The 13,294-nt window shown below is 36.7% G+C and overlaps 1 protein-coding gene and 1 long non-coding RNA gene across 6 annotated transcripts in view; one reads left to right on the top strand and one right to left on the bottom strand.

Annotated features, from left to right (window-relative positions):
* The window catches only part of PHTF2 (putative homeodomain transcription factor 2), a 113,169-nt gene that overhangs the window by 38,612 nt on the left and 61,263 nt on the right, over positions 1 to 13,294 (top strand). Inside the window, exon 2 of one of the 5 annotated variants that reach the window (XM_049714937.1) lies at positions 9,791 to 9,964. The exons of the other annotated variants lie outside the window; for them this stretch is intronic. Coding sequence (XP_049570894.1) covers positions 9,953 to 9,964 — 12 coding nt within the window. The 5' untranslated portion in view covers positions 9,791 to 9,952. The remainder of the gene's footprint in view (positions 1 to 9,790; positions 9,965 to 13,294) is intronic. 5 annotated transcript variants of the gene reach the window in all.
* The window catches only part of LOC125965434 (uncharacterized), a 34,655-nt gene that overhangs the window by 5,009 nt on the left and 16,352 nt on the right, over positions 1 to 13,294 (bottom strand). The gene's annotated exons all lie outside the window — the stretch shown is intronic.

Genomic DNA, 13,294 nt, shown 5'->3' with positions numbered 1-13,294 from the left:
TCTCTGGGTCTATCCACGTCTCTGCAAGTGGCACTATTTCGTTCCTTTTTATGGCCGAGTAATATTCCTTTGTATATATGTACCACATCTTCTTTATCCATTCCTCTGTTGATGGACATTTAGGTTGCTTCCGGTCCTGGCTGTTGTAAATAGTGCTGCAATGAACATTGGGGTGCATGTGTCTTTTTGAATTATGGTTTTCTCCAGGTATATGCCCAGGTCTGGGATTGCTGGGTCATATGGTAGTTCTATTTTTAGTTTTTTGAGGGGCCTCCATACTGTTTTTCATAGTGGCTGTATCAATTTACATTCCCACCAACAGTGTAGGAGGAAATCTTCTCCAGCATTCATGTTTTGTAGGCTTTTTGACGATGGCCATTCTGACCGGTGTGAGGTGATACTTCATTGTTGTTTTGATCTGCATTTCTCTAATAATTAGTGATGTTGAGCATCTTTTCATGTCCCTTTTGGCCATCTGTATGTCTTCTTTGGAGAAATGTCTTCCACCCAGTTTTTGATTGAGTTGTTTGGTTTTTTTTGATACTGAGCTGCATGAGGTGTTTGTATATTTTGGAGATTAATCCCTTGTCCTTTGCTTCATTTGCAAATATTTTCTCCCATTTTGAGGGTTGTCTTTTCATCTTGCTTACGGTTTCCTTTGCTGTGCAAAAGCTTTTAAGTTAATTAGGTCTCATTTGTTTATTTTTGTTTTTATTTTCATTACTCTAGGAGGTGGGTCAAAAAAGGTCTTGCTGCGATTTATGTCAAAGAGTGTTCTGCTTATGTTTTCCTCTAAGAGTTTTATAGAGTTTGGCCTTATATTTAGGTCTTTAATCCATTTTGAGTTTATTTTTGTGTGTGGTGTTAGGGAGTGTTCTAATTTCATTCTTTTACATGTAGCTGTCTAGTTTTCCCAGCACCACTTACTGAAGAGACTGTCTTCTCCATTGTATATTCTTGCCTCCTTTGTCACAGATCAGCTGACCATAGGTGCTTGGGCTCATTTGCTTTCTTAATAGGCCTGACAGCTTCCCAGCTGGCAAGGCAGCCATGGAGAGTCAGTAGAGACAGAAGTATCTGACAATGATTAGGGGCTAAATGCCACCCTTCCCAGGTACTTCTTAGTGATCAGAGCCAAGGCAAAAGAATATAGGGTGGTTTTTGTGTAAGGATGTGAATTAAATTACTGATGGGTAAGGCCTCATTTGTGAAGCCAGTCCATCTGGTTTTGAATTGCTATATTCTGCTACTTACTGTTAAAATTTGTACAACCTAAATTTTTGTAACTATAAAATAGGGATAGCAATAATATCTACTTCATAGAATTGTGAGGATTTATTAAGTTAGTACATGGAAAGTGTGTCTGGCATTTGATAAATAATATCAAATGCTATTTCTTGTTATTATTATTAACAGCATTAACTGCCTCAACTGGCACTTAATATCTTTTAGTAACCAGGGGTGGGGCCTTCCATCCATGTTAGGGTCCCAGTCAGTTCATGCTACAGTGTAGGTGTTATTTTAAAGACAGATACCTCTTATGGACATCTTGCGTGATGTAAAAGGTTTTTTTCAATGAATATGACCCAATGCCAACACTTTTTTCACTTTTACTTTCAAGTTTCCCATAATTTTCATACGTGTATTATTTTTCAAACAATACTCCTGATACTGATGTTATTATTACATGATTTCCTGAGTGGAAGGATTGGGGGAGAGATTTCTAGAAAATGGGAAATTTAATAATTTCAAACAAGTTACATATACATATTTTCAGAGGAATCCTAAAATTCCAAATAATATAAATTTAGCAGTTATTTGTACAGCATAGACAATTTCTTTATATTAACATTTTCTTAGTTGCAGTGAACTATAATTTTCACTACATAATGTTTTGATATCTCAAATCCTTTGGGAAGTAAATCCTATAAATATTCAAGTTAATATTAGGGCAATATTAAAATTAATAATCTAGAATATACACACACACACACACACAAAGCAGAAGCAGTCTTCTAGGTACAGGGATGGAAAGCCTGCTAGGAGTCAAAACTTAATGGAAAATTCTTTTCATTCCAAATTCTGACTATGTATATATATTTTTTCCTTTAAATGCTTGTCATGTTATTTTATTTAAAGAAATTTTACAAAAACATAGCTATTCCGTTTTTACAAAAGAGCTTTATTGACATGTAACTTAAAAGTGATAAAATTCACTTGTTTTAAGTGTACAATTCAATAATTCTTACTAAATTTATGGTATTATACAACCATCACCACAGTCTGATTTCAGAAGATTTCTATCAAAAGAAATGTATTGCTCATTTGTAGTCACTCCTCCTTCCCATCCCCACCACCACGAAGCCACTGATCTACTTTTTGTATCTTATAGATTTGCCTTTTCTGCCATTAGTGTCTTTTGTGTCTGGCTTCTTTACTTAACGTGCTGTTTCTGAGTTTCACTCCTGTTGTAGCATGTGTGAGTACTCCATTCCTTTTTATTGCTGAGTAGAATCCCATTGTATAGGTGTACCAGATTTTGTTTATTCACAGTTGATGGACATTTGGATTGTTTCCACTTTTTGACTATTATGAATGGTGCAGGTATAAAGATTCATGTACATATCTTCATATGGACATACATTTTCATTTATCTTGGGATAATAACTAGGAGTGGAATTACCAGGTCATAACTGCCAAACTGTTTTCCAAAGTGACTGCTTCATTTTACATTCCCACAAGCATTATATGAGGATTTTAGTTTCTCCACATCCTTGCCCAAACCTGTTACTGTCTGTCTTTTTTTTTTTTTTTTTTTTTTTTGGCCGTGCCGTGCGGCATGTGGGATCTTAATTCCCTGAATGGGATCGAACCTGTGCTCCCAGCAGTGGGAGCGTGGAGTCTTATCCACTGGACCTCCAGGGAAGTCCCATGTCTTTTTTAATTATAGACATTTTAGTGGTTGTGAAGTGCCATCTCTTGGTGGTTTAATTTACATAGTCATTTCTTTTAATTGATTATTTTGGTATTATAATTTTAATCTACAGTTTGATACAGTAAAACATCTATGGAATTATCCTATTCATGTGTTCCTTTGGTTTTACTAGACTGATGAAACCCTGTTCAGGGAATTTACAAGGTTGGCAGAACCTTTAAACCTAAAACAAGTTGTGTTTAGGGGGTGAATCATGCCCCATACCTCTTATAAAGTAATAAAGTAGTTAAACAGTTCAGTTGAGAAGATATTTTAAATATATACATTTATGTTTCTTTTTTTTTCTTTTCCTCACGCTACATGAAGTGTGTTGGTGTGGGATCTTTTCTCTTCCAGGTTTGCGTTAAGACTTACATGCAAAGAAAGCAATAAAATTGGACTTTTAAAAACTACAATCATGAATACAAAGGAAAAGTGATAGCTATTCTTGGGAATGTGATTGATTAGAAACAAATCTTGGGACTTCCCTGGTGGTCCAGTGGGTAAGACTCCACGCTCCCAGTGCAGGGGGCCCGGGTTTGATCCCTGGTCGGGGAACTAGATCCTGTGTGCATGCCGCAACTAAGAGCCCGCATGCCACAACTAAGAAGTCCATATTCCGCAACTAAGATTCCACATGCCACAACTGGGACCCGGCGGGGCCAAAATAAATAAATTGATAATAATAAATATATAAGTGGAATGAATGAATAAATAAATATTAGAAAACCCAAATCTTGGCAAGTCAAAGAATGGATATATCTGAAATAGGTGGTATGTTTACTTAATTCTTATCTAAACAAGTAATTTGAAATGGGTTTTGCTACTAAGAGATAGTAGTTTCCACAGATTGCTATTATTTTGAGAAAAGAAAATCAAGATTTATCTTGGAAGGTAGCACTGTGTAATGGAACGCCAGCCTATGGGTATCTGTATCTGTAAATGAGATCCAAACTCTGTATCTTAAAAGCTGTCTGACATGGGCAAGTTATTTCAACCTCTGTGAGACTCAATTTCTTCATCTTCAAAATGGGGGTAAAAATGTTGACTTAAAAAATTTTTTTTTATTGAAGTATAGTTGATTTACAATGTGTGAATTTCTGTTGTACAGTGAAGTGATTCAGTTATATATATATTCTTTTTATATTCTTTTCCATTATGGTTTATCACAGGATATTGAACATAGTTTCCTGTGATATACAGTAGGTCCTTGTTGCTTATCCATTTTAAATGTCATAGTTTGCATCTACTAACCCCAAACTCCCAGTCCATCCCTCCCTCATCCCCCCTCCCCATTGGTAACCATAAGTCTGAATGTTTTTTGAGAAAGTTCTCACACAGAGTCTGAGAGTTTTAAAAATAAACATTCCCTTTCACTTTGACACAATTTTAATTTGTACCACATACAGATATTCTTGAGTCTTAATAACTTGAAAATCAACCAGGAGAAAAAAACAAAAAGCAGGGCCCTTGTGGTCAGACATGCTATGTTTGAGTCTGGTTCTTTGATTTGCTGTCTTATGACTTTGGGCAAATTATTGAACTTTTCTATGTCTGTTTAATTTTCTTTAAAAAATGAGGATTAAATGATATTGTATAAGTAAAATAATTGGCCCAAGGCTTCCTGTTTCATGGTTGTTGAACTAGTTGAATAATAATAGCAGGTGACATTCATTGAACGCTTACTATGTGCTACATACTGTCCTAAGTATGTTACCTGCATTTAATTATCACAACAACCTTATGAAATAGGCATTACTGCCATTATCCTGAATTTGTAACTGAGGAAACTAAGATTCAAAGAAGTCTAGTGGTTTCCCCACAGTCACATAGAGAATGCGTGATGGAGCCAGAATTTAAACCCAGTTGGAATAGGCTACAGAATCTGCACTCCCTTAACTGAGAGTGATTCTGCTCCTAACATGATATCCAAATCTGGCCTATTTCTTCTGCCACTTTTCTTTCCCTTTGCTGTGGGCTCTCAGGTGGTTGTGGGTGGTGGCATTAAATATGTCCTGTGTGTCTTGTCTCCTGCTTGGACTGTAATCCATGACAGAGCAACAACTGCTCAATAAGTGGAGCAGCAGTTACGCAGTTACTGTTTATTCATACAACTCTCATTTTAGCTTAAATGTATTTGCTTAGTGTATTGGAAGTCTTGTACGTATCCTGACTAGCTTGGTTTTGGTCATTGTTATTTAAGTAAGTTAATTTTTATAAATGCGTGTTTGGCTAGGTGAATTATGATCTGTGTTGTTGCTGAATGCCTTGTCTTGGACGAGGTGAGAAGATGAAGTTTTTTTGTGGGGAGGAAGTTTTTTTCCTTAAGCTTGATGTATAAAATATGTGCAGCACTGTTAGTGGTAAAGTGAAGACAAAGTAGAATTTATATTTGGCCTTTCACTGTATTTTGATGATTTAGAAGCTAAAGAAATGAGTCCTTATTTTTTTTAAATTAAGCTGTTTAAGTAATGAATAGCTTTTAAAAAGTATTTTAAATAGTTTAATAATTTCTTTAAACTATTTAATAATTTCCATTCTAATTGTTGAAATAACATTTATTGGAAAATTCTAATAATTATTAATTGCGTAATGTTAAATTTTATCGTTTTGGCTGTAAAAGCTTTAACACCTGGGAATTAATGTTATAGGATTGTTAAATAGAACTCTAGTATTCACCCTGAGTAATGTGTTTTTGACCCTCTGATTGATAAAGGAAGGCATATTTGAATTATTTTCCTATGATTAATAATAGCAACTAATAATCTTTTTTTCCTCACTAGCAGGATCTTCTCACAATTCATGATGCAAGGTTAGGTTAAGTAGAAAAGTAGCAGTTAAATTATCTTTGCCAAGATGACTTCTTGGGGAAAGTTTTTAATTGGACAGTACCTTGATTAATAAATTCACTGAGAACACACTGCCATATACTAGCAAGTTGGAAAATAAACAATCTTCATAAATTATGCAGAGTGGTGTTGGTTTGCATTAACACCAATGTTCTCGTTGAAGTTAGGCCAGGAAAAAACACCACTGTGTTCTGCTTCTACTTTTCACTACACACGTAAACTGTGCCAACAGCAGACAGCCAAGACCTGGGAAGGAAAGACAAACCAGGACTATGTTGGGCCCCTCAGAATTTCTAGAAACTTCTCTGTTGTATTAATTTTATTCACCTCTATTAGTCATCCATCTCTGTTTCTCCTGTTCACCTCACATTGGAATGGAAAGAGAATTTGACTGGCTCAGTTTGAGTCAGCTGTCTAGCCTGGGATCACTGTGGAGGAGGGGGTGCGTATAGGATCAAATTACACAGGTATGGTCCTTTAAAGTCCTCCTCACAGTATAGCAGGACTTCATTCCTTTATTCTTAGTGATTTAATGATTTTTCTTAAGTATAAATGAGAGGTGTTAAATCAACTCTATACTTGCTTTTTAATCTTTACGTTACAGATTACAGCTGCTAATTAAAGATGGGGGCTTGACACTTGGGGGCTGTTGAGGACCCCTGATATTACACTGTATCACTAGCTCTAAGGGTTAATCTTTTTAATCTCTTGAGGACTAAAAGGGAATACCAAGAGAGCATTCAGGAGAGGTAGTCCATGGCTGCTTCCTTCTGCCATATGGCTAGCCCCTACTGGTTGCTACAGAGGCCAAAGAGCTGATGAGGGCCTTCTCTCCTTGGCTTCTTCCAGAACTTGGAGTTCTCCCAGTTCTACTACAGAGCTGTTTGCCAGGTTCCCTTCCTTCCATTCCCTCCCTTTCCTGTGTGAATCAGTTGAATTCATTCATCACCGCCTAATGCAACTTAAGTTACCCGTCTGCCGCAAGAGTCCTGTATGAAATGTTGTTGTTTTCTTGGGCACTTCAAATATTTTAGCATTTTGCCTCTTTAACTCATTTTTTCCCTTGATATTCTAGGACGTAGGTATCTATCTGCCCTTTTATAGTACTAGAATTTCTGACAGTTTTGTTATTAAAATTTCTGTTATATAACTCATAGGAAAAGCCTTATTTATTTTTATAATGAGACAAATTGACTTTGAGAAGTGGCAGTTGCTTTCATAATGACTTGCCCCCTCTATCACAGTACTTTTCCATGAGAAAATGTATTCAAAACCACCTAGCCCAGTACCTAATATGTGATGCTACTCAGATGATATTAGCTTCCATTTCCTCTTGATTTTTTTAATGATGTTTCAATCATAGTTTAAAAGTAATGCATGTCTATAATACGAAAAGTGGAAAATGCAGGTGAGTATAATAAAGTCACACAATTACCCTACTGTTAACATTGTGAATTTTCCCCAACAAAATTAGGATTATATTGTATTTAGGTTTTTATTTACTGTTTTCATGTAAAGGTACTTTCCCATGTCACTAAATACCCTTTTAAAACATAATTTTAAAGAGTATAATATTGTTATATAAATATGCCATAATTTATTTATTAAACCCTTCTCCTATTTACATATAGCGTTCATGTCATTGAACTAATAATCTCTTCTTTAATAGCTTTATAGATAGAGATTTTTGAGTAAACAGAGAGGAACATTTTCAGGCTTTTGAGACATCAGTCCTTATATATGTAACCAGTCTCCCATCTCAGCTGCCATACCATCCCATTCAAGCTCTTTATTCTAGACCTTCTTTGTCTTTCTTGGGCTCTGACACCCCACATGAGCATATCCTCCAAGTGGATGACCTCCTCGCCCTGCTGCTCTGGGTCACTCCCACATGTGGTCACCCTACTTATCCTGCTTAGGCTGTGATTCCCCTAACCCCACAAGGTCCCCCTCTACACTCCACTTTGGCTGATACCCTGCCCTTGTCACCCCTATGTGTCAGACTCTCTGACACCCTGCTTTGGGTCCCCCATGACTCTGCCCCCTCTAATGGCTGTAGTACTGAATTGGTCGGGAGAAGCAGGGAGAGAGAAAGGAAGCTGTACGGTTTGAAGACATACTGAAGGGCCTTGCCAAGTGCATAGCATCATGCTTGGCATATTGTAGGTATTTGGTGGCAGGGTGTGTGTGTGTGTGTGTATCTAATTCTTCCCCTCCTGATCCTGGACTGTTGAGCCTTGGTGGTGAAAGAGAAAATACAAACATAACTCAGCTGACTCCCAGCTGACTGCTTCTAATACCAACTCAGCTGCATTTGCTCTTCCTGGAATCCCTACTCTAAGTCACTCTAGTTGGTACTGTATTCTGTCTCCCCGAGTGGTTGTTTCTTACCTTCTTTATTGTCACCCGTCTCCCAAACTCCCCAGCTTCCATATCTCAGCTAATGACTTTGCCTACTATTTAAATGAGATTAAGATTATTTGACATGAATATGTTTAACTACATAACAACTTCAAAATGTTTCAGTATTTTTAGCTCTCTTTACCTTCTTTCTTGAAACTCTTTCCTTGTTTGCTATTTATTATATAGACTATATTGCTTTTATATACATAAATATATATAATGCTTTAATTATCATATATATTAATATAGTATATAGTCTCTTCCTACCTAATTTTTCTAAGTCTTCTTACCTAACTTTGATACTTCTCCCCTCCAGTTGCATCTTTATCCTTCTTAACATTTTGTTCTTATTACGTTATTCTGTTTCCCTAGATTATCAAATTGACCACATAATATCAAAACACCTAGTTTATGTTGCTGAGTTCCAAATTTTTTACCTTCCCAACTCTCTGAACTCAGACATAATTCCTAGCTGTCTTAGAGCTCCAACAGCTTTTCTCAAACCTGTTTTTTTATTCCATGTCATGGTTAATGATCCCCATGAAGCTCCAGGTACTTAAGCCAGAAATGGTCATCTTTATCTCTTTCCCATGTCCCCATACCCAGTAAATTTCCTATTCTTGTATATTTTACCTCACAAATACTGCTCATTTTCAGACCAACTCTTGCTGATGTATAGTGCAATAGTCCTTATTTCATTCTGCTTTGAATTATAACTAACTGAATATTTTTTCTTTGGATTTACAATTTCTTAGAAGCAGATTCTACCATGATCATCTGTCTTTGTTGAATTAAAGAATACTCTTCTTTTCTTCTAAACTTGAATCAGTGTTTTACTATATCATTAACTGGCTTTCCTTAGGCAATAGGAACTTGGTCATGATTCATGATTTGATTATATGTATGTGGCCTGTAAAACATTCTTCTTAGGGTTAATGCAGGGAAGAGTGTGGTTTTAGATGATGCTTAGCCTGGCACAATCTGTGGGAAGAGATTAAATGGCCTTAACTGTTATTACTTTTAATGAATGAAATCTTCGCTAATTAACAAGATTTTAGTATCTGAGGATGTGTTTTCAAACTTTGATGTTTTGATCCAAATGCCAGAGGCCAGCTAGATATATAGTATTTTAAAATGGATTGAATTCCAGAAATCTGTTTTCTTCCTTTAAAAATTATATTCTCCACCCAAAAAGATCTTAATCTTTAAAAAGTTTTTTTTTACTTGCCTTCTACTTAAGCAGCTTTGCTTTTCTGTAGTAATACTTTTGGTTATGATATGATTCTGCTAATAATTGATAGCAGAAGAAATAAATGACAGTTGAAGCAAAGAGATTGCAAAGAAACCTCTTTGCTTATAATTATTCATATTTTTTCCATGACTTACACTTCTTTCCCCAGTTAGGATATCCCCGGCTTTTTGAAAATTTGTTTCACACCACTTTGCTTTTACAAAAAGCCTACGTTGGTACCTGTTTTTGCTACCAGAAAAAAATCCAAAGAGGATTTTTGCTTTTATGAAAAAAGGTGAAAAGTGAAAATAGCCTTCAGCGTTCGTTTTGCAGTGAGTGAGCTGTTCAAGCGGCAGTATGCACCCCAAGCAGCAAGAGTGGCACCGCCAAGCTCCTTCCCTAGGAACTACATGAAGCATCCCAGCTGCCATATCTTTGAACTGTATCTTTGATCATCTGATTTATCTTGATTTATTTTGTGCATCTGTTAGCAAGATGTGTCTTAAGGTAACCGATGCTTCACTTTACGCCATTTTGGCCTACGAACAGTTTCATAGGAATGCTCTACTTTCAGATAGTGGGAGAAACTGTATTTTAACTTTGAATACTTACCCAGTTTAGGTCCTTCCCTTCCCCCAATAACTAGAATTATAGGGCAATATTTTAATTATTGGATTAGAAGGCTTCTATGGTTTGGCTTCTCATACGTTTTTTAGAGTTCTAAGAAAAGACTGATTCAGAAGAGCTAAAGATTTGGTAGATAATTTGGTAGTTGTTATACATTCAAAAGAGTTACTAGCTCTTGCCATGTCTTCAGACCATACTTTTTTTTTTAATAAATTTATTTATTTTTATTTTTGGCTGCATTGGGTCTTTGTTGCTGCACGCAGGCTTTCTCTAGTTGCGGTGAGCAGGGGATACTCTTTGTTGTGGTGCACGGGTTTCTCATAGCGGCGGCTTCTCTTGTTGCAGAGCACGGGCTCTAGGCGCGTGGGCTTCAGTAGTTGTGGCATGCAGGCTTGGTAGTTGTGGCGCACGGGCTTAGTTGCTCCGTGGCATGTGGGATCTTCCCAGACCAGGGCTCGAACCCATGTCTCCTGCATTGGCAGGCAGATTCTTAACTACTGCGCCACCAGGGAAGCCCCAGACCATACCTTTTTGTCTGACATCATCATCATTCATAGTTTATATTGTGTAATGAAATGATTCAACTTCCTTATTTGATCCTCATCATTAAAGTTACCTGAGTGTCTATTATAGGAATGTTTGTGTGTGTGTGTGTGTGCGCGTGTGTAATGGAGAATCAGAAACACTGGACAATATGTTGATTAAAATAGGACATTGTGGGGCTTCCCTGGTGGTGCAGTGGTTGAGAGTCCGCCTGCCGATGCAGGGGATGCGGGTTCATGCCCAATCCGGGAAGATGCTGCATGCTGCGGAGCGGCTGGGCCCTTGAGCCATGGCTGCTGAGCCTGTGTGTCCGGAGCCTGTGCTCCGCAACGGGAGAGGCCACAATAGCGAGAGGCCCGCGTACCGCAAAAAAAAAAAAAAATAGGACATTATGTAAAAGCGAGAGAATAGGATAGGAGAGCTATTCAAGATACATACTAGGTTAGAAACAAGGCTTTACATAGGAGCAGTTATAAGGACTCAGATATTCCTAGGCATTCAACAGCCAAATTTGTTTGAGAGGCAGTAGTTATGAGCAAAAAACAGTGAAAACCTGTTTGACATTCAAAGCGTTGAGAGCTTTACTTTGAAATTAAAAGTTTAAAAAAGTCAACCTCAATGTACATTGACAGATGAATGGATAAAGAAGATGTGGTGTATATTTACACAATGGGATATTACTCAGCCATAAAAAAAGAATGAAATAATGCCATTTGCAGCAACATGGGTGGACCTAGAGATTATCATATTAAATGAAGTCAGACAAAGACAAATATCATATGATATCACTTATATGTAGAATCTAAAACGATACAAATGAACTTATTTATAAAACAGAAATAGACTCACTGACATAGAAAATAAATGGTTACCAAAGGGGAAGGGGGGGGCGGGATAAATTAGGAGGTTGAGATTAACATATACACACTCTATATAAAGTAGACACACAGCAGGGACCTACTGTATAGCACAGGGAACTATATTCAATATCTTGTAATAACATAATGGAAAAGAATCTTTAAAAGAATATATGTGTGTGTGTATGTATGTGTGTATATATGTGTGTGTATAATATATATGTGTGTGTATGTGTGTATATGTGTGTATAATATGTGTGTGTATAATATATATGTGTGTATAAATAACTGAATCACTTTTCTGTATACCTGAATCTAACACATCATTGTAAATTAACCATACTTCAATTAAAAAATGGTTATAAAAATAAATTTTAAAAAGTTTTAAAAAGTCAAAAGAATTAGTTTCTACTACTTCTGGGAAGAGATTTTTCTGAAAACTAATCAGTAATCCTAATGATTTTAAATAGCCCTAATTGTTTCTTCAGAATGTTTTAGTAATATGAACAGAAGTACTGTATAATTTCAGCATGTCCACCATGACAACGTAATTTTTTGGATTATAGATATGTTTCATTGGTGATCCGTATTCTCAGATCTACTATTTTGTTCAGTAACTTTAATTTTGTTAGTTTGCTCAAACCCTCAGTCTCTGTTTTTTATCATACTTGTAGATAGATCATTGTGAGAGTGAAAAACCATATAGTTTAGTTGTCTGGGCAAATGAGATTTTGGGTGTTGACAGCTCTGGTTTCATTAATAAGCTGTAAGTAATTCTAAAAACCTATTATATTGGTTATAATTAAGAAAAGGACACTTATCCTTACACCGCTATTTTTGCTTTCTTCTTGGTACCTTCTGCCCAGATATTTCTAGCTACACTTTTTTTTTTTTTTTTTTTTGTGGTACGCGGGCCTCTCACCGCTGTGGCCTCTCTCGTTGCGCAGCACAGGCTCCGGACGCGCAGGCTCAGTGGCCATGGCTCACGGGCCCAGCCACTCCGCAGCCTGTGGGCTCCTCCCACACCGGGGCGCGAACCCGTGTCCCCTGCATCGGCGGGCGGACTCTCAACCACTGCGCCACCAGGGAAGCCCAGCCCTCTACACTTTTGGTTCTACTTTAGTAGCACTGAATCTTTTCTCTCCCCATACTGGTACATAAAGAAATCATCTATAGCCATCCAACTCATCATTAGTGAGTATAAATGTTGTCAAATTAATTTAAATATAGTTAACTTCATCAATTTAGAAATGAGGTAATTGAGGCCTGGAGCTGTTGAGATTTGCCAAGAAAGGAAAGAACTAACATTTACAGAACACTGACTATATACCAGACACTATCATTTCATATTTCAGTTCTGTGAAGTATGTTCTGTTATCCCCATTTTACAGAATCTCAGAGGTCAAGAAACTTGCCCAAGACCATAAGACTATTCAGTTCTCTTGCACAGTCTAGGGTCTTTTCCACTTCTGTCAGCAAACATTAAGAGCTGTTCAACTAAGCCAATGGAGAAAACAAAGGATTAAGAAACCAACACACTAAATATAACAAAGGGTATTTTCTGATTGACAACTTTTATTTTTATAAAAAGACTCAAAGATAAAAATTAATTATCCTGGGTTGTACTGGTATTAAATCACTATTAAAATGTGGGACCATCACAGGTATAAAAGCAACATTACCTTTGCTTATGTTTGTGAGAATTAATAGCCTGCTTTTCAGAGTTTCTGAAATGAGATTCCAAAAAATGAAACTGAGCATGGAAATAGTAGGACAAATTAGGGCTTTAACATATAGTATTATGCATGTC

The sequence above is a fragment of the Orcinus orca genome, chromosome 9 (assembly GCF_937001465.1).
Source record: "Orcinus orca chromosome 9, mOrcOrc1.1, whole genome shotgun sequence".
Lineage (NCBI taxonomy): Eukaryota > Metazoa > Chordata > Mammalia > Artiodactyla > Delphinidae > Orcinus > Orcinus orca.
Note: the sequence above shows the minus strand (reverse complement) of the source record. Positions and strands in the feature narration are given on the sequence as shown.